The sequence below is a fragment of the Leptonychotes weddellii genome, chromosome 3 (assembly GCF_054177405.1).
Source record: "Leptonychotes weddellii isolate Sample4059 chromosome 3, ASM5417740v2, whole genome shotgun sequence".
NCBI classification, from domain to species: Eukaryota; Metazoa; Chordata; class Mammalia; order Carnivora; family Phocidae; genus Leptonychotes; species Leptonychotes weddellii.
This window is the reverse complement of record NC_138371.1, coordinates 50579928-50601148: the sequence shown is the minus strand read 5'-3', so window position 1 is coordinate 50601148 and position 21221 is coordinate 50579928. Positions and strand designations below refer to the sequence as shown.

Below are 21221 nucleotides of genomic sequence, written 5' to 3'. Positions count from 1 at the left end.
AAAAAAAAAAAAGAATCCTGAATTGGACCTTATTAACTTTCTGACTTTGTGCTTTTCATCTAAACTTCTTTTTCATCATTTATTGAACACCCCCAGCATGCTTACACCCACTTAGAGTATGCCATAGATGCAATCCTAGAAGGTCACGTTCTAAAAAAAATGGATAAATTCACAAAGATGGTTCTTTTCTGGATAAAACACTGAAAGAGGATTATGAAGATTACTCATGAAATTCAGGGTGGGAAATTTATACCTAAATTCATGAAATTTAGGTATAAAATCTGTCCATTTTATACGAACATGACATTTTGTCCAATTCTGAACCCCATTCTGTCTATAATGTCAAGTTAAATATCAAGGACAGAGCTGCTAATATCTCATCCTCCACCATATACAACTTTCCTACTCTCAAATAAGAAATAAAGTAGTACACTCGGAAGCATCATGATTCTTGCCATGTGCTGAGATATTATGAGTTCCTTCCTTTCCTTTTTACAATGTTCTTATAAGTCTGACCCCTCCCCTCCCTTCATCCTAACTAAGAAGTAGTGGACTCATTGATTCTTCTATTCTACCATTTGTTGAATGTTTCAGTATCATCTTGAATTCTTGTGCTTTCATCTAGGGAATTAGCAAGCTCACGAATCTTGGTCACCCATCTTGATTATGGCTTCCATGTACAGAAACACTGAATTTTTAGTGTACATGTGAATGTTTTTGTGTGGAATAAGCTTTCTAGGTCTGTTTAAAAGGCTTGATTCTGCACAATTGGCTGAACTTATAGCTAAGAGAAAAAGGTTTTATTACATAGATTTAGCTTTAGTCTCATATTCAAATGTTAAGAATATGCTCCCATGACCCTCATCCGGGACATTAATAATTAAACTCAGATTGACTATTTTGGGCCACCATTCACAGAATGATTTCATCAATGATCACTGTTCTATGGGTGCTGGCCTTGGTTATTCGTATCTTGAGCACTTACTCTGCAGGACCTTAAAATTAAGCCAATGTATCCCAAAGGTATTAGGAAGAAAATCATTCTGTGGATGAACAGACCGTATTACACAGGGTTACAAAGAATTCAGAATCTTTAATGAGTAAATGGGCAATGTGACTTTGCAAGGGGGCAGAGTTACAGTGGGAAGTGTTTCCCAAATTTATGACAGTAGAACCACAGAAACATGCTCAGTCTCCAGAAGAACTAGCATCCTAACCGAATTTACACTGGGAAACCTCCAGTATCTAAATTTCCAAAGTGTCAGATCTCTGCAATCCACAGTCTTCTTTTCTCTTTCTCCAGGGGAAAAATGCAGAACATTCCATAGGCCTCTGGAAAATGCCCAATGGCTATTTGGTGTTGGACCAACTTTCAGTAGGGCACCAGAACCAGAGGTATAAATACCAAACTAGTCTGATCATCTAACTAGTTCTAGGGTAGAATGCAGGAATTCAGACTCAATGTAGGCAGTTCTTCCTATTATATTACACTTGGGGTGTGTGTTTGTGTGTGTGTATATACATTACACTTGTACAGAATCTTCAACTTAAAAAATATTTTATATTAACTTTTCTATTTATCACTCTAGAAACCCTAACACTCTAGCTTAAGGCTAAAGCCAAAAGCTTTGCCTAAACCAAACAGCAATTATTAGTCATAGACTGAGAAAAGGGATGTGAAATAGAATGTAAAGCTTTATTAGTTTTTCTACAATCATATTAAATATTTGTGAGCATTTGAACTGTGGCTGAAGCCGACTTACCTGTTATTTTTCCCTTATTTGGATAGCCTGTTACTATGTTATAAGATGAACTTATTTATTACCATTTCTCTGTAAGAAGCCATTTTAATTGCTATCTGAGCAAGGAGTTGGTACTTTCCTGATAGATTAATATTTTACTGATCTGTTTTAGTATTTTTATGTATATCAAAACTAAACTCAAACTGGGTTTCCTTTACCTTCTTTCTAGCATTAAATATTACAGTTATTCTTTTGCATGTTTTAGGAAGTTTTGTTTATCTTCCAAGGTGTAAAACAGAATGACAAATGACAACATGTTCTTAGGAATACTGGCATTTTTTTTATTAACATATAATGTATTATCTGTTTCAGGGGTACAGGTCTGTGATTCATCAGTCTTACACAATTCACAGCGCTCACCATAGCACATACCCTCCCCAATGTCCATCACTCGGCCACCCCATCCCTCCCACCCCCCTCCACTCCAGCAACTCTCAGTTTGTTTCCTGAGATTAAGAGTCTCTTATGGTTTGTCTCCCTCTCTGGTTTCATCTTGTTTCATTTTTCCTTCCCTTCCCCTATGATCCTCTGTCTTGTTTCTCAAATTCCTCATATCAGTGAGTTCATATGATAATTGTCTTTCTCTGATTGACTTATTTCACTTAGCATAATACCCTCTAATTCCATCCACATCATTGCAAATGGCAAGATTTCTTTTTCTTTTTTTTTTTTTGATGGCTGCATAATAAGGAATACTGGCATTTTTACAGGGCTATTAACTTTGAACAGTACTTTCATTTGTACTCCTTCATTTGACCTTAACAATAGCCCAACAGGTAAACAAGATTAAGAGCTTATTAAAGGGTTAAGTATTGTGAACAAAGGCAAGGAAAAGAAGAGAGCAAAAGCATACAACCAGAACTTCAATCCAGGTCTCCTGACTCAGTTTTGAGTTATTTCGACAAAAGCAGGTTTCTTTCCCTCTCTAATACGGTGAGGTGTATACCATCAGACCCTCATGCTAAATATATTCAGCAATTAAAAATATACATCAGCCATTTCCATCTCTGATCCAATGTTTGCTTTCTACTCTATTTCATCAAGACCAACTGTTGTACCTAACTCAATTATTTTAAGATTTAGGGATAAAACAACCACCACCCAGAAACCATTAAAAAAGAAAAACAATTATCTTTACATGGTCAATTGTAATCACTTTTGCTTCCCTGTTTTGGGGAGTATGTGTGAGATTTTCCTCGCTCTTCCTTTAATATATACAATTGAAGAATGCTTTTCTGTTAACCTTTATATCCATTTTATTTTTTTTAAAGATTTTATTTATTTGAGAGACAGCAAGAGAGAGAGAGAGAGAGAGCATGAGTGGGGTGGTGGTGGTGTGCATAGGGGCAGAGGGAGAGGGAGAAGCAGACTTCCCTCAGAGCAGGGAGCCAGACATGGGGCTCGATTCCAGGACTCTGGGATCATGACCTGAGCCGAAGGCAGATGCTAAACCGACTGCCACCCAGGCGCCCCTTTTATATCCGTTTTAGATTGCATCTCATTTCTTATTTATCTTTCTCTCATCTTTCCTTATAAAAACCATTCTTCATATTACTCTTCGGTAATTCAGCCTCAAGGAATCTTGTCTAGGTATCAGAGAAAATTCCCTGAAATATGAGTGACTATAAAATTAGTTTTTTTAATGAAAAAATAAGAAAAATTTTTAATGAGTTGACAATAGTTTTGAAGTCATAATATGAAGGAATATTCCCATATATTCATTTCAATTCCTCTGGAAGTCTTTGAGGTGCTCTGCCCTTAGGTAGAACCTGGATAGAAGGACAGACTGCTGATCTTAGATTTAGGTATGTTCTGCCTGACCTCTTAACTCCCTCTTAGGTGCTGTGTTCTTGTAGTATCTCTATTTCTGACCTATCAAAACTTGCTCTTAGGAAAGAATCTGATATTAATCACTTATTCTTTGGTGAGATATTCCTAGCTTTTTTGAGGGTTCTCTTTCATGTTTGTGTAAAAAAAGATTTATTTCCTATGCTACCCTCATTGTCCCCTCCTTCACACACACACACACACAAATCATACAGAATAAACTTCTACCTGTGGTTAAGGACAAGCCAGTCTGTGGGAGTTCTTCAAAAATAAACACATGAGAAAGGAATTAGACCTACTGCTAGGATCAACAACACTGTTCTTCCCTGGGGAAAAGTGTCTGCTAAAGTGAACCTAAAAGGAAAACCCAAATAATGTGGCTGCATAAACATTGTAATGCATAGAGTGTAAATCAAAGAGGACAGTCTTCATCCTGAACTATGTAATTATCTGTTAAAGAATAAAAAAGATTTTATTTTATTTGGGAAGGGGATGCAGTATAGGTCTTTATTCTTTAGAGTGGTACCAAAAAAAAAAAAATCCCACAAAAAACACAAACCTCTTTTAAAAAGATACCAATGAATTATCTTGACAGGAAGAAAATACCTGACAACAATGTAATTCCACATGTTCTGATAACATCAAGAAAGGACTCAAAAAGGAATCTGCACCTCAGAATTGTAGGATATTGAGAGGACTGTTGGGTTGGGAGGAGATAATGATTGATAGTGACTATTAGACTCAGAATGAACAGTCATATGCATCAAACTCTTTCCATTAAAAAGAGTTAATTTATTATTTAACTGATTGTAAAAATGATTAAGTCGCTTTTACCAATGAGTAAAATTATCATTAAACTGATTTCTTTCGTGATAACTATTATGAGAATGAAAAGATGTCACTCATCGTTCCCTTTTTCTTCTACTATAATGAAATAATCATTCTTCCATTTGCACAGTTTATCAATTTAATTTTTTTTAAAGATTTTATTTATTTATTTGAGAGAGAGCACAAGTGGGGCGGGGGTGTGCAGAGGAAGAGAGAGAAGCGGGCTCCCTGAGCAGGCTCCCTGCTGACATGGGACTGGATTGCAGGACCCTGGGATCATAACCTGAGCTGAAGGCAGATATTTAACTGACTGAGCCACCCAGGTGCCCCCAGTTTATCAATTTTAGAGCTACTTTTGAGTATGTTATTAGTTTTTATTTTTGATGAGACAGTATCTACTTGCCAATACATCACATACTTTATTATAATCTCATCGATATCAGAATTTAAAAAAATAGGCTTCTCTAGGTGGACTGGAATTTGTCTACACTTCAGTGATATACCCGTATCAATTACTATTAAGTTATTGGGTCGAGTTATTTGCAACGATGACTTGCATTCTGAAAGTATGGTAGGAAACCCTAAAATGCTTTTCAAAACTACTAGTGCTAGAAATCAACACATAAGTGTGGATTTAGAGATGAATACAGAGGAAGAGACTGAAGCATAACTTTTAATTATGTATAAACTAAGGCCTAGGGATAGCTAGGGGCCGTCAGTTTATAGATTTTCTAATGTTTTCTTCAAGGCCTCTAGTTGTGGGTATGGGAGATTATTTTCTTCCTTTGTTGAAATTTTAAGGTTGTGGAAGTCAAAAACCATTTGCTGTATTTTCTCTCTTTTCTACCATGATTCTTTTGTTGGGGTGGTTAAGATAACGTATCAACAAAAAAGCCAGGCCGGAGCATTTGTGCCAAGTCAGACTGAAGTCCACCAGGGATGGGACTAGAAACCAGGAAGCGGGTTTTGGCAGAGGGGCACGCATCATCCCATTTGGGAAGGGTGGGGATAAAACAGAACTTAGCAGCCATACTATTGCTGTCTATTCAGCTCTAAATGTAGATAAGCTTGGCATCCTTTGGCTTGAGTGCTTGATAGGGGTTCTCTGCTTTTATACACAGAGATTTATAGCATTAAGGTATTTTGAAAGTTTTACATGACTGAAAGTTACTGTTTGGCTCCCTCTTTAGTAACAAAACCATTCTAGATAGATTCGGGTCCAACTATCTATCGAACTATCAACTCGAAGACAACCCTTGCAAATCCTATCTCTAATATTTGAGAGTTTTTTCTTTTCCTCTATCCTACATGTAGTAGCTAGCCTCCAAAATGGTCCCCAATAATCCCTGCCTCCTGGTATTCATATCTTTGTGTCTCCCTTTCTATGATGTACTAGGGTTGGTCTGTATGACCAACGGAATAAGACATAAATGATGCTATGTTATTTCCAAGACTAGATTATAAATGACTGTGGCTTCTATCTTGGGTGCTCTCTCATCTGCTTGGTCTCCTCTTTCTTTTTTTCTCTCTCACTCTCTTTCTCATCACTTACTCTGTGGGAAACCAGCTGCCATGCCATGAAGGTATCCAGGCAGTCTACTACAAGAGAGCCTTACTACAAGAGCAATTCTTGTAGTAAGGAATGGAGATTGGCTAACAATCTTGTGAAATGAACTTGGAAATGGACTCTTTGATTCTAGTTGAACCTTCAGATGACTGCAACTCTGGCCAAGAGCTTGATTGCAACATCCTAAGAGCTTGTGGGCCAGAGCAACCTGCATAAGCCACTCCTGGGTTCCTGACTCTCATAAACTGTGTGAGATCATGTTTATTGTTTTAAGCTGCTAAATTTTAGGGTGATTTGTTAGCCAGCAATCAATAACCAGTATACCACAAGTGTACTAAACTGTGAAATACTGGCTTTATGTTAGGTTGAAGAAATGACCTCTCTTACTGTTTTTGCAGGCGGCAATTAATTGTTCACCAGTGCTTTCTCAGGGTGCTTTGCAAAGCTACTGCAGATAGTAACTGACTTGATGATGTCTTAGTCCCTGACAGAGTTCATTCAGATCGTGAAGGATAAAAACATTGCTCTCAGGTATCTATCTACTCATGTTGGTTCACAATTGGACCTGACCTTGCAATTATCATGACTTCTGAGTGATTAAGCAGCACAATGTGTTTTATAGCTGTTTTTATCATCTCTTACTTTCACAAACGTGGGATAAGATCAGTTTTATTCAATAATAGAGAAATCATGGCATGAAAGTTAAGGGCTACTTGGGGCTACTATAACCACTGACCAATTTACATTTATGAAGTGACATTATTAGCGTATTTGATATTTGAGTGTTGGGAAAGGTCATTATGTATGCCGAGATTTTTTTTCTCCTTCTTTACATTTTACTGTGCTTTCTAGAATCTTTACAATCTGCATTGGTTGTTTTTGAAGTAGTAATAAAAAAGACAAAGCGAACATTTTAAATATAATTCTTAAGCTTCTTATTACAGAAAATTTTAAACATGTACAAAAGGAGAGAGCATGTGAATCCTCATGTAGCCAACACCCAGCTTTAACATGGCCAATTTTGTTTGATCTACTTTCCAATCTGCTTGCTGCCTTCCTGGCTCACCTGTACTAGATTATTTGGGTACAAATCCAAAACACCACATTCTTTCAAAAGACAAGGTAATTTTAATAATCCCATTTCAAAGCTGGAAAGCAGAAACTTACCTGTTTCTGATTTCTAGCACTAGTAGTTTTGAAAACTTCTTATGGCTTGGTTCTAAGGAAAATGTGCCTTAGCTGAAATATGTTTTTATTTTAGCAAGTTGTGTAACTAGTCATCGACCTATATTTTATGAATTCCTGTAAGCTAACATGGAATTTTCACACATTATTATGGTGGTTTTATGTATTCATATATGGAATTCTGGGTTTCTGAAATTTTTTCCCTGACATTTTGAGATCTGCTGGAAGATTCATAGATTGATTATAATAAACAAACTCCCTTGATAATGGAGTCATCTTTAGAAAATCATTGTTAGAACTTGGGATGGTGCTGACTACAAATGTACCTGTAGCTAAGTAGCAAAGGGGCAGGTTAATGGGTAGCCACTGAAGGCAGATTTCCCTGACCTCTTAAAAGTACCACCCAGAACTAGTATACAAAGTGATTCATTCACTCAAACATCTTCCCCTCCCTTTGATAGAACCCCCAGCTGCTGTGGGGCCTAGATGTCTTCATGATTATTATTGCATCTGGTGTCATGTTTTTCCAGCTGGTGCACTGTCTCCCTGTGGGAGATTTATTGATGTTCACCCCTCTACCAGCCTCCTGCTTGCTCTCTGGAGGCTCATCCTATGACCCTACTCTACATAGGCAACCTCTTCTAACCTGAACCGTGATTAAATAGATGGGCTTAAAAGCTGCTTATAGATCATATGGCTCATCATAAAAATAAATTGCTAGAACTGACTATAATTAAAATTTCAGTACTGTGAATTTCAACTCTGCCCCATCCTCAACCACACATAAGCAAATCAGAATATTACTTTTGATCCAGGAGCTTTGGACTTTTCCCTCCTTCCCTTCCCTTCCTTCCTCTTTTTCTAGAAATAAGAAATGAATTGGGGCCCCTGGGTAGCTCAGTCAGTAAAGTGTCCAACTCTTGATCTCAGCTCAGGTCTTGATCTCAGAGTCATGAGTTCAAGCCCCGTGTTAGACTCCATGCTGGGTGTGGAGCCTACTTAAAAAAAGAAAAAGAAAAGAAGTAAGAAATGGATCACAGTCTCCTAATATTTAAATCCCTTCAAAACAGAAGTGAAAAATTATCTAACGCTTCAAACACACCATTATTTTGCACAGAAGCTTAAAACAAGCTGGATCAAGGATACATTTTGAGGACTATATTCAGAGGGTCAGACAATGTTCTTAAAGAGTGTATTTTAAAAAGGTTCCCTTTTAGCAGAATTAGTTGGCCTCCAAATGACCATCTTCACATTCGTGCCTTGCAGTCTGGCTATTAGTGGTTCTACTCAGGGCTCCATTTTGAGGTGTGTTTCCTGCCTTGATTTCTCTTAGGGGGATCTCCTGATACTAGCTTTGGTTGTCTTCCCATGATTTTGTCTCATTTTACTGACCCTGAATACTACTTTCCATACCTCTTTTTTAGCTCTGATTATATTGACTCAAATTGAAAAACTGAAAAGAAAAAAGATGGTTTTAAAAGAAAGAAAAAATACAAAGGGGGGTTGTTAAAAAATTAGGAAAAAAAAATAAGAGCATGAAGAATCTACCATATATCTTTGTTTGAAAAGAGTCATTTGTCAACATTTTGTTTTATTTTATTTTTAAAGATTTTATTTATTTATTTATTTATTTGAGAGAGAGAGAGAGCACAAGCAGGGTGAGGGGCAGAGGTGAAAGGGACAAGCAGACTCCCCACTGAGCAGGAAGCCTGACATGAGGCTCAATCCCAGGATCCCAAGATCAAGACCTGAGCCAAAGGCAGACCCTTAACTTACTGAGCCACCCAGGTGCCCCAGATATTGCTCTTTAAAAGCAGATTTTGGGGTACAGTGGAAACACTGCATGGATAGTTAGTAGGTCATTCTAAACATCTGATTCAAAGTAGCTCTCATACCTCTTCAGGCTTCAAGGAGATGTGATTGCTGGTGGTGGGAGGTAGTGCCATGGTTCAGTAAGACTAGAGAGAAAACTTCTTTAACTGTAAAAGGATAAGGATGGCATGACCATTAGAGGTATGTGTACTCCTAATAAACTCACAGTAGCTTTCTTGCAAAACAACCTAAGGCAGTGGGGAGTAAAGATGGCTCCCCCATTCAGGAAAGATAATAATGGGAAATGGTTGAGTAGAGAGAGCTGAGGGACACCTATAGAGGATTAAACAGGCAAATTATTTCCACCGTAAGTTCTCCTAAGTATGGAGTAGGGATTCCTAAAAACGTATATAGTCCTGAAGCAGCCAAAAGTAGATTTAGCCAGAGTTGAGTTACAGGCGCCTGGAAACCACTGACTTTTTGCCACAATAGCCTCAAACTTGGCTCTCTTTGGGACTCTGGAGGAGTCTTAGCACACTCAAAGACTTCATTTCTTTATCCCCAAATATGTTTGAGCAATGAAAAAAAACAATTCCCATCATACCTGAATTAGGACAGACAGACTTACCTTTGAGAGTATCTCTTCTCCTGAGTGCTTGATCACTGTTGTCCACACACACAATGTGTACTATTAAACTGAGGATCGTGGTTACCTTTGGCAGATAGGGAGGGTTAAGGGATTGGGAGAGGGCATAAGGGGGACTTCCAGGGTGCTGGCAATGTTTCTCAGTCTAGTTGGAAGCTACATGGGTGTTTGATCTGTGATAATATATGATTTGGTTCACTTTTCTCTGTGTTATATTTTATAATAAAAATGTATAAAAATGCAAGAATTTCTTAATTCAGGGAATTCCTTAAAACAGGTTATTCTGTTGATATATGCAAAATTTATAAATTTTGGACAATTATAAAATTTGGACAACAGTGAAGAAATCAGTTAACTATCGTCTGCAATAGTCTAACTACTAGTTAACTATTGTCTGCAATAGTCTTACTGAGTGCACTCAGGAGAAGAGATACTCTCAAAGGTAAGCTCTCTGAGAGTCAAGTAAAAATTAATAGACCAGCTGCTCTGTAGATAAGTAATGCAAATCAGTGCAGTAAATTTGGTACATGTTTCAGGTATTAATTTATCCTATTTAGACTTTTCTTGTGCCACATATCAGAAGAGATATCATAAATGCAAATAAAAGCCATTCCATTTAAAATTCCTTTTGTTCTTGGGCTCCCCCCCACACATATATCCTAACTCCTAATTAGCCTGATTATACCATGTAGATGAGGCACTGACTTACATACTTTTGCATCTCATAGCACATAGTAATGAATTAGGTACATATGTTTTTACTGCCTGTATTTCATTACTGTATATATATTTGAAAAAATATCACTAATTTTTCCACTGGTATGTAATTTTGGTTTATATCAAGCTTTTCATCACCCAGGAGAAAAGGCTTTTTGTTATTCTGTTGATATGTGCAAAATTTATAAATTTTGCCTCCTGAGAGTTGGTGAGAAGTATATCCATACCTCAGTTTGGACAATAGTGAAGGAATCAGTTAACTATTGCCTAGTGTTAGACTAAGCTCTCTGAGAGTCACGCAAAAATTAATAGACCAGTCTCATTCCAAAACAATTCTGAGGAAGCTGTTGCTTATAATAGCATTTTGGCAAGAAAAATACCAATTTTACATGATTGCAAGCAAATTTTAATGCTGTTCTAGTGGCATGTAGAAAGGGTGTGAGAAGTTTGAGGGTTAGAGTGGCTGAACTCTCAAGCTTGAGAAGTCTTTGTCTTTAGAGCACTCAGCAATTGACTCCTCCTGGACCTTTTCTTCACTCCTCCATCCGAAAGAGGGAACGGAGAAAAGGAGCAGCTAAACAGGAGTTGGGCTCAGTGATTCTAGAGCTAGACTAGATATTTAATGCTGAACTATCTCTTAAGATCTGGAGATCTGGCATTTAAATCAAGTCTCATTGTTGCCTGAATTTTCTCAGAACTATTAAGGAGTTCTTTTATATTAGTCAAATAGCTCCTGGAATGTCTTAACTCTTTCATAGAGCCTGTGTTAGACAGAGGTGGTTATTTGGAAAGAAGGTGACTTCTTTGGGCTTGGAATGCCTATGGCAACCCTTTCTCTTACCATTCCCAAGACTTATCTTTGAATTGCACATTATGGAAAAAGGAACTTTACTTCTGATGGTTAGGTCTGCAAGGTGCTTTATAAAAGCCTATCTAATCCACTGGCTAACGGTTGTGGAGCAGGGCTCTATGAGATACCCTACTTTCACCAAGTGCTATTATCCAGAAAGTCAATTTGTAGAAAAGCGAGAAGTCCCAAGAACAGCTGTTGGGTAATTCTATCTGTAGCAATAAAAACTCTGCCTCCATTAAAGTAAGGAAGGACATAGCATTCAGTAATGAATGGAAAGAAAATCTCGGTTGCAACTCAGCTTTACGTCCTCAGGTGAGTTAGTGTCTCTGAGCCTCAGTTTTTTTAATCTGTAAAATGGAGATTACTTGAGATCTAGCATTAAGCACAGTGCCAGTCACGAAGTAGGCGATTTGAAAATGACAGCTATTTGCTCTAATGGTTACAGGCAACGAGTCAGTGTTGAGCTACTTTAGTGACGCGGAGGGGACACGGGGAGTAGTAGGAGCTCATTCAGAAGAATGGCGCTGCTCAAGTTGTCAGGTCCAGAGCACCCTGGTCCTAGGCGTCTGCCCTGGAAAGCTACTCCGGAGGCCCAGGAGACACCCGAGGTCACCACCCAGGGTACTAGGCCATCTTGGAACGTTTGTGGTTTGGATTCTGGTCCAGCTCTGCCCAGCCCGTCTGGGCCAATCAGGGGACAGCTCAAACTCACCTGCTCGGCAGGTGCTAGCCGTCCGAGGCGTGACCGCGGAGGGCCGGCGGGCGCGGTGGGCGGGAGCTGAGATGGTGAAGCTCCCGGCGCATGGCCCCCGCCGCCCAGTCGCCGCGGTGGCTGCCGGGATGCGCCGCAGCGAATGGTCGCGCCGGGCGCCGCTCTGAGTGACCTTTCACCTGCGCCCAGCGGTCTTGGGCGGCAGCACAAGGCGGAAGCCATGGCGGAGGCGGCGGCTGCAGCCGGTGGGACGGGCGCGGGCGTGGGCTCCGGCTCTGCCGCGGACCGGGACCGGGACCGCGCCGGGCGGAGGCTCCGGGTTCTCTCGGGCCATCTCCTGGGCCGGCCCCAGGAGGCTGTGAGTACCAATGAGTGCAAAGCGCCGAGAGCCGCGTCGGCGGCCACGGCGGCGCCCAGTGCCGCTCCCGCCGCGCAGGAGTCAGGCACCATCCCCAAGAAGCGGTGAGTAGCGGCTCTGTGGAGCTGGCTGGCGGCGAGACCAGGCCAGGCCTGTGCTGCGGGAGGGCTTGGCAAGGTGGGAAGGGAGGTGACACCGGTGGGAGGAAGGCATCCTGTCCCTGAAAGTGAAGACGCGTCTCTCGAGAGAGTGGACGAGACCCTGGACTCTGGCAGGAAGGGGGCGGGATGGAATGGTGGATTTTGGTCACTATTTGAGAGTAACAAATCTGAAGAACTCTTACTGGGGAAGGCTTCAGGGGGACCCGTTTTCTTGGATTCTTAATGCCAGAATTCATTATCCTGAATTAATACTTGCGGATAAGGTCTTCGAATGGATAGAGAGGTTTCTAACATGATCCTCCAAGAAAATTTAAGTTTGCACTAGATGATGGCTCTCTTCTAATTCGCGCAAGCCAGGGTGTGGGGAGATGTGATGGTTATTGGAGGAAGGTGCTGGCTGGTTTCTGTGGGGCAGGTTTCCATTTGCTTAGGGGCATGGTCTTTGACTTGGAGGGAGGAAAGTGAGGGATGGGTAAGAAGCAAAAAACTTAAGACACTAGTTAATGATTTAGGTTGTGGTGGTTACTGAACTCTGGTGTTACCTAGAAGCTGAAAGACCCTTGCCTGTGGATGAGGATTTTTTTTAAGAGATCTTGACTTGACTACTTTTTGGAGAAATCTTAAACGCTGATGGAAGCTACCAGAGAAGATATTTTCTGAGATGTGGCTTTGTCATGTCGATGAACTTTGAGAGTGAGAAAAAGTGTTGCTAATGTTTAATGGTACTGCCAGTGTGCCAGAGACTGTTAAGTCTCTTATTTCTTTTACTCCTCTTCAAACTCTGAGGTAGGTACAGTTATCTACAGATGAAGAAATAAAACAGATTTACGAAGCCTGCTTCAGATGTGGCAAGTTAGAATTCCAAAGTACGTCATATTAACTTTAGGGCCAAGTTCTTAATTTGTACTACTTGAGATGAATTCTTTCAGTAATTCCACATTCATGAGTCCTTCCTCTGCTAGTTATATACTCTACCAGGAATACAGAGATTTAAAAATGCAGTATTTACTTAAGAACTAATAGCCTAGTAAGGTAAAGTCATAATACAGTGTGATAAGAAATTTAGCTGATAACCATAGCAAATGGTCACTTACCCCAGTTTTAGGTCTGTATGTCGGGGGGAGGCTTCCGAGAATAAGGATTGAGTAAATCTTGAAGTTTGGGTTGGAAGTAACCTGCCAAAGGAGATAAGTGTTCTTGGCAGAAAAACAGTGTGTTCACAGGTAAAGCAGTGAGAGTCAGATTAGGAAACTGTTGGAAGTTCAATGTGATAGGAGGGGGTGAGAATAACAGGATGAGGGCTGGAGGCAAGTCTTGTTTGCAGGATTTTATGTGGGGCAAAACGTGATTACATTTACCTTTTAGAAAGGTCACATTGGGGACCAAATTGAAGAAGGTTAAGCAGATGGTTAAGGGCTGGGAACCAAGACCTGAGTCTGAATTTCCACTACACAATTCTAGTTGTATGACCTTGGGCAAGTCACTTAACCTTTTTCAGAGCTTCAGTCCCTTGTCTGTGAAAATGAGGACAGTAATTCCTGCTTTGCAGTGTTGCTGTGAGAATTCAACAATACAGAGTTCAGTGATCAAGTGCTTAGTGCATTGCCGGTTATATAACCCTTCAAATGAAATGGTAGGTGCAATTTTCACTGAGTCCAAGGACAGGGAAGCCAATTAGGAGACTGTTACTCTGATGACAAATACTGCCATTCTGAACTGAGGCATAATATTGGGAGTAGGCAAACCTATTTGAAAAAATATTAAGACGTAAATTTTTTATAACTTGTTTACTGAGTGATGGGGGAGGGAGGAATCACGGATCACATCTTGGCCTCAGGCTTCACTTGATGTTATATTAGCCATCATTGGGTTTAAAACTTTTTTTCCCCAAATGGCTTCATGTACATTTATGTCTATTCATTTGTATGTATCTGTGTATTGTACATTTTTATGCGTGTTCATGTTCTTAGAACTAAGTAGGTAGGTCAGGTGTTCGTTTTTTTTGGTCAGGTGTTCCTTGTAGTTGGATTTAGGGGCCTTGGTCTGCAGCAGTCAGAGAAAAATAGTCATGTTTATAAGGCACACTGGGGTGACGAATGAGGCTTCCCATGGCTAAAGGTGACTAGTTTGTGTGGTTACTCCAGAGACAGAAGGCACAACTGTAACCTGTTGTTGGTGTAGATTATGGGTAGAAAGCTCTGGTCTTTGGTTCAGAGTTAGGTGTGGCTAGTGGTAGAATCTAGTCCTGTATAACAGTTTTGAAGTTTGAATCAAAATATGAGGGAACATAAAAACTTTTGTTAGATGGAAGAGTGATCTCCCTCGGAGAGTGATTCTACTTAGTATATTGTTAATGGGGAACCAGGGTCTCCCTTCAACTTCCTCCTGCTTAGCTGGGCCTCAGTTTGCCAGCAGCAGAGTTGAATCTTAAGGGAAGACAAATGATGGAGCAAGGAGCCAGCGCGTAAATCTAATAAAGTGTGAGTGTGACTGTATGTCTCTTATTTTGGAATCATTTGGTGATGTGTGATTTGTACAACTCCTTTTCTCTGATTACCTTGGATGATGTCATTCGTTGTAATTCTTCTATTTCAGGGCTGGTTATCATCATGGAATTGAAGGAGTGACTTCTTGAAACTTCATGTTTTCATTTCCCTTACAGGATAGTCACTCGTGTGTTAATTTATCTAATGTTTATAGAATAGTTGCTTTATGACAAGTATTGTCCTAGGCACTGAAGTCAGAGAGATGAGTAATTATCCTTGGCCTCAAAGAATTCAAAATAGTAAGGGAGATACACATTCCAGTACAGTTTGAGTAGAGCTGCTATAACAAAGGTACAGATGTAGCACAAAGGAAAAAAAGAGTGATTATCCTTGGGTTCAGGGGAAGCTTTCTGGAGACAGTTTTAAAATATGGATGATGGTGTGGCAGATTGGATGGTGAAGACAGTTCTAGGCAAAGGTTATAGCATATAGCAAAGCAAGGGGGCATGAAAGTGCATATTGTATTTAGGTAATTAAACAATTCAGTATTGGTAGAGGTGGGAGTGAAGTAAAAAGAGGAGGGTCCTGGCAGGTCATCAGTCCGTTAATTCATTCATTTACTCATTCACTCATTCATGTGTGACTATTTCAGTGCTTACTATGCAACATATAGCGGTGAACAAAAACTCTGCCCTTAGCGACTTACATTCTAGTTGGGGCAGGGATAGCAAACAAGTAATATAGTATGTCAGATGGTGATAACTGTAATAAAGAAAAATGAAGTAGCCAGGAAGGTTAGGTAATGGCAAACCCTTGAGGCAATTAAGCTGGGAAAAGACTTGATCAGATTGGGTTTTGGTTTGCATCCAGCTACAGTGTTAAGAATGGGCTGGAGAAGGATGAGGATGCACATAGGGAGACCAGTTAGGGAGCTGTTGTAGCAGAACAGGTGAGAAATAATGAAGGATTATATCAAGATGATGGCAGTGAGAATAGAGAAGAAAAGATGGATTTGAGTTTTGGGAAGTAGTGCATTAGGTAGTACATAAAATTACGTGACTATATGCCATGGGACATGTGACATTTATATGCCTTGGTTTCGGATTTTTTTCAGTTTAAAAAAAGCTATTGTAATGTTAGAAAAAGAGAAGAAAAAAATCCCTTGTGGCATCCGTCCCTCCGCACTGTTAACGGCTTTCCCAGTTGTGGTTTGGGTTAGTCAGAACTGTTCTGTGGCAGTTTTTACAGAGGTTATAAACTCTCCTGGTCAGATCAAAGGAAGATCTGATTAAGACTGCTACTGATTGCTTAATTTACTTATACTGCCATTTATACACACCATTCTTTACAAAATCATGTATTATTTAACATCTCCCAGAAGCCTTGGTAGATGTTTTCCAGAAGGAAAAAGCTGAGTTAACCTCGTGTAAATGTTTCCTAGGAGGGCATCTTTGTCATGCCAAGTTTCAACCATTTGTGATTAAAGAGATCATGATCAAATACAGTGTCATATAGTTAAGACATTAGTTTATATTGTACTTACTGAATAACTTAAAAAATATATGATCCTATCAAACTGAAATTCATAATTTTAGAAAATGTAATGCATGGTTTTAAAAAATAGATCAACCTATTTCCTTATGTGAGTGAATTTTGCTGTTTTGTTTGTGCAAGAAAACAATGTTGAGAATAAAACAGAAGCATACGTCTCTTAGATTGCAAGTATCATTTTGGGATGGACCACATTTTCTGCAAGTAAACTTCTTTATGTCAGGAATTTACTTACTCTAAAGCCACCTACTCCCAGTCACTTAATAAAAAATATCTAGGAATAAATTAAGTGATCTATTTTTAGGCTGCAGAGGAATGGAGTGCTGTTGTAGTCAGATGATATACTTTATGGAACACTTTAAAAGCAAATGCTAAGCAAGTATTACTCCTTTCAGTTTTATTTTCTTATTTATTGAGAAGAGAGTTTCTGTTGCTCAGCAGATTAGTATGTTAATTTCAACTCCAAACCAAATCAAAGTATCCTGAGTAGAGTTTACTTTTTTGACATGAAGTAGTAATCGCCCTCCCCCCATTAGTATTCTCTTTATTTGTTAGGCTTTAGGAGTAATATTTAATTTTATTACTGTCCCACATCTGAGTTCAGAATCAATTGAGAATACATAGAGTATAGACAGGTGGAGATAAAAATGTCAGCTTTATTACAAATAAAGCTGGTTGGAGAATATGGCTTAGATTTGGACTGCCTGAATTGGATAGACAGTCACAGGTAATGCTGAACCACAGAAGGCCTCCCCTGCAGGGGCAGAGCCAGCTCCAGTAAGCCTTGTACATGGCCCTGAGAGAGACTGGAGTATAACCACTTTGTAGCTGATAGATTCTAAGGAGAGAAAAGGCTGACTCCAGAAGCCTGGTGCCTCTTCTCAGAAATTACTAACCAGGTAAATTACTCCTCCCATGAGAAGGGATGACTGTGTGACCATTGGGGAGATACGACCAGGGCAGTTACTCTTCTGAATTCCCTCCAGATTGGAAATTAGATGCCAGAGAATAGAGGTATTGCTGATATATTTTTGGGTAAATTAAGGGAAAGGGTTGAAAGCTTTATGGTAGGTAGTCTTCCACCTCCATCATTTGCATGTGTCATCCTCATTGCCTACTGAATACATTCCACAGTTTCCTTGGTCAGGGCAGTTAAGGTCTTCCAGGGAAGCAAATGGGCCTTTCTAGGCCTCTTACTTCCTTGATACCTACTATGTACTCTAGCTATACACCAGTATTATTGCTGTTCCCGGGACATGTCCTTTTCTTTCTTTGATATGTTAATGTTTCCAAAGAATAGTACACATAGTACTGATGGTCCTGGGATAATTTGGGGTGGTACGTGGCTTACAATCTTACTTGGGTAGTTATAAATGTTTGTATATATACTTATTTTTTTTTGTTAAACTTTATTGAATTATTACATAATTTATTATAAAAGTAAATGCACAAATCATAAGTTTACAGCTTAATTACTTTTCACAAAGTGAACACATCCATCTTATCGGTATTTAGATTAAGAAACAGCATTACCAGTCCCTACAAGCCTTCTTCATGTTCCTCTTCAACTCCCACTATAGTTTGGATTTGCTTGTTTTGAACTTTATATACATGGAATCATGCAATACATATTCTTTTTTTAAAAAATATTTTATTTATTTATTTGAGAGAGAGAGAGCAAGAGAGGGGACACAAGCAGGGGGAGTGGGCGAGGGAGAAGCAGGCTTCCCGCGGAGCAGGATCCCGATGCGGGGCTCGATCCCAGGACTCTGGGATCATGACCTGAGCCAAAGGCAGACCCTTAACCGTCTGAGCCACCTAGGCACCCCATTCAGTTTATCCATTTTGTTAAGGATGAACATTTAGGTGGTTGCTAATTTTAGATTTGAATAGTTATTTATTGATTTTAATATGAAGTACATATCTAGTGTTTTTATAGATATTGCTGCATAGAAATAGGCTAAAATAATTAAAATAGTATTTAGTATATAATATGTTCAATTTTCTTAAGTATATCATTTGTTTGAGGTAATAAAATGCTCCTAGATACTAAATCATTCATGTAAACATTAAACTGACTTTTTAAACGTTGACCTTAAAGTCTTTGCAAGGTTCAAATGTTATTTATAAACTTGTAAGATCAGCTTAAAATCACAAGTCTAAACCTATAACTCAGTTACACATTTTAAATTTGTTACAAGCCATTCTTAAGAGATCCTCTTCAATTTTGTAAGTATATAAAAGATCAATTTCTGCATAGCTTTCTTGAACCAAAAACATTAACATCTGACTTTGATTCCCTTCTCAAGCATTTGTATATTTAATTCTAGATCTTTTTATAGTTGAAATAGGCTTACTCATTAAGGAAGGCTATTACCATTCTAGGTAGCTGCAGTTACTTTTGACAAGGGAGTTTTGCTGCTTGGTTGAGATTTGGAGCTGTAGGTATCTAATCACTCACTACTGTATTGCATGTAATATTTGTCCTGCAGGCATATCTGAAGTTACTAACCAGAGATTTGAGCTGGGATGCTGACCAAATTCTTGTTGGCAACTTCAATGGGCCTCTCCAAATTCTATTTATAGTTGCCTTATCAGTGACCTCATATTATCAACTGGGGCGTGTTCATGTATTCTAGGACCTTGCAGTGAAATAATATGAATTATTTCATTTGTTATATTCACAGTTTGCAGTTCCCATTCAGATTGTTTATGTGGTTGGATTTTGCATTTCTTCAACCTGAACTTTCCAGGAATCCAGCATCAGGGATATTAAAATAACATTCACTTGAATTCTATTCTGCTATCAAAGTTTATAATCAGCACTGTGCACTAGAGCTTTCTGTGATGCTGGAAATGTTCTGTAATCTGCTGTCCTATATGGTAGCCACTAACCACATGTGGCCTTAAGCACTTGAAATATGGCCATTGTGACCAAGGAGCTGAATTTTAAATTTTATTTAATTTTAATTAATTTAAATTTAAATAGGCATACGTGGCTAGTTTTACCTAATGTTGGACAGCACAGCTGTAAATTGAAATCTGACTCATTATCTGTCCTTTCTTGTTTCCAAATGAAGTTACCTTTCTGGGTTTTCTTTTCATTTTTTTTTATTTTATGATTGATTGATTCTCTTTTTTTTTTTTTAAGATTTTTATTTATTTAACAGATTGAGAGAGCATAAGTAGGCAGAGCGGCAGACAGAGGGAGAGGGAGAAGCAGGTTCTCCGCCAAGCAGGGAGCCTGATGTAGGGCTCGATCCCAGGACCCTGGGATCATGACCTGAGCTGAAGGCAGCTGCTTAACTGACTGAGCCACCCAGGTGCCCCTCTTTTTTTTTTTTTCTAAGATTTTATTTATTTATTTTGTCAGAGAGAGAGAAGGAGCGAGCGCACAAGCAGGGGGAGCCGCAGGCAGAGGGAGAAGCAGACTCCCCGCTGAGCAAGGAGCCTGACATGGGACTCCATCCCAGGACCCTGGAATCATGACCTGAGCGGAAGGCAGACACTTACCCAACTGAGCCACCCAGGCATCCCTGAACTCTCTTTTGAATTAATTTATTCAAATAACTAATTCTGTAGTTATGCTGCTACTCTTAAACACGTTTATCTCCTATGACTTTCACAACCACCCATTTTACAGATTAGTAACTGAAGTTCATAGGTGTTTGCCAGAAACAGTCATTTGCTATAGTAAGTGGTAGGGCTTAGATTTGAATCCAGATCTTTTATCTCAAGTCTAGAGCTTTTTCCTTAATACTGTGCTGATATCACCAGTCCTAGTCATTTTTTTCTTCACAATCTTTCTTACATCCATTTTGTGCATTAAACAAGTTTTTATTGGTCATTTGTGTTCTAGGTGCTTGGGCTATATCAGTGAACAAATGGACAAAGATCTATTCTTTCATGGGACTTACATTCTAATAGGTGGAATAGATAATAACAGTAAATAAATCAATTATTAAGTGTGTTAGAAGGTGATAAGCGCTATGGAAAAAAGAAAAGAACAGAGTAAGGGGTTAGGGTTCACATTTTAAATAGGATATCACTGGAGAACATGACATTTAAGCAAATATTTGAAGGAGATGAGAGTGTTAAGCTATATGGATATCTAATTGAATGAGCATTCCAGACACAGGGATAGTATGTGCACATACCCTAAGAGAGGTACATGTGTGTTGTGATAGGAGAGTAACAAGTGTTGCTGGAATCAATTCATAATCCTCCCACCCTCACACTGTTTAAAGTGTGTACCTTTGAGACCTTAGCTTCTAATTTACCTGTCTCTTCTGTTTTAGTCAAGGTCTCTTATTCATGCTACATTTTCTAGCTTCCACAGCTTTCCTTGTGCCACTCTCTGGAAGATCTTTGCTTGCTTGACACCAGGCTTCAGGGTCTCTGCGTTTTGGGGATCTTTTTATTTTTGAGAATTGAGGGAGGTGATACTGGGCTATTGTCTGTTATCTCTTCCCCATGATTTCCCATATTATAAATAGTAACTCTAAAATCATTGTTAAGTATCATGCGATATAATATCTAGGCCTGGAGACTTTAATTCATTTAAATCAGCTAGATACCTCATGGCATCTTCTCACCTGTTTGAAACTTCCATCTACTCAAGTTTGTTGGCAATCGATTCCTTGTTTTTCTACGTGCTAAGCACTGGGGAAGATTAGCACTTAGTTTTGCCCTATGGGACTTGTAGGTCTACTAAGG

General features: G+C 39.1%; 1 protein-coding gene and 1 long non-coding RNA gene across 3 annotated transcripts in view; one reads left to right on the top strand and one right to left on the bottom strand.

The window, feature by feature from the left end:
- The window catches only part of LOC145720514 (uncharacterized), a 38891-nt gene extending 26815 nt beyond the window's left edge, over nt 1-12076 (bottom strand). For both annotated transcript variants that reach the window (XR_014143511.1, XR_014143510.1), the window contains exons 1-2: nt 11950-12076; nt 9105-9188 (exon numbers count right to left, since the gene is read on the bottom strand). This is a non-coding gene — a long non-coding RNA (uncharacterized LOC145720514). The remainder of the gene's footprint in view (nt 1-9104; nt 9189-11949) is intronic.
- A 67-nt stretch (nt 12077-12143) lies between these two features.
- AGPS (alkylglycerone phosphate synthase) overlaps nt 12144-21221 on the top strand; it is a 144570-nt gene continuing 135492 nt past the window's right edge. Inside the window, exon 1 of the mRNA XM_081814110.1 lies at nt 12144-12411. Coding sequence (XP_081670236.1) covers nt 12170-12411 — 242 coding nt within the window. The 5' untranslated portion in view covers nt 12144-12169. The remainder of the gene's footprint in view (nt 12412-21221) is intronic.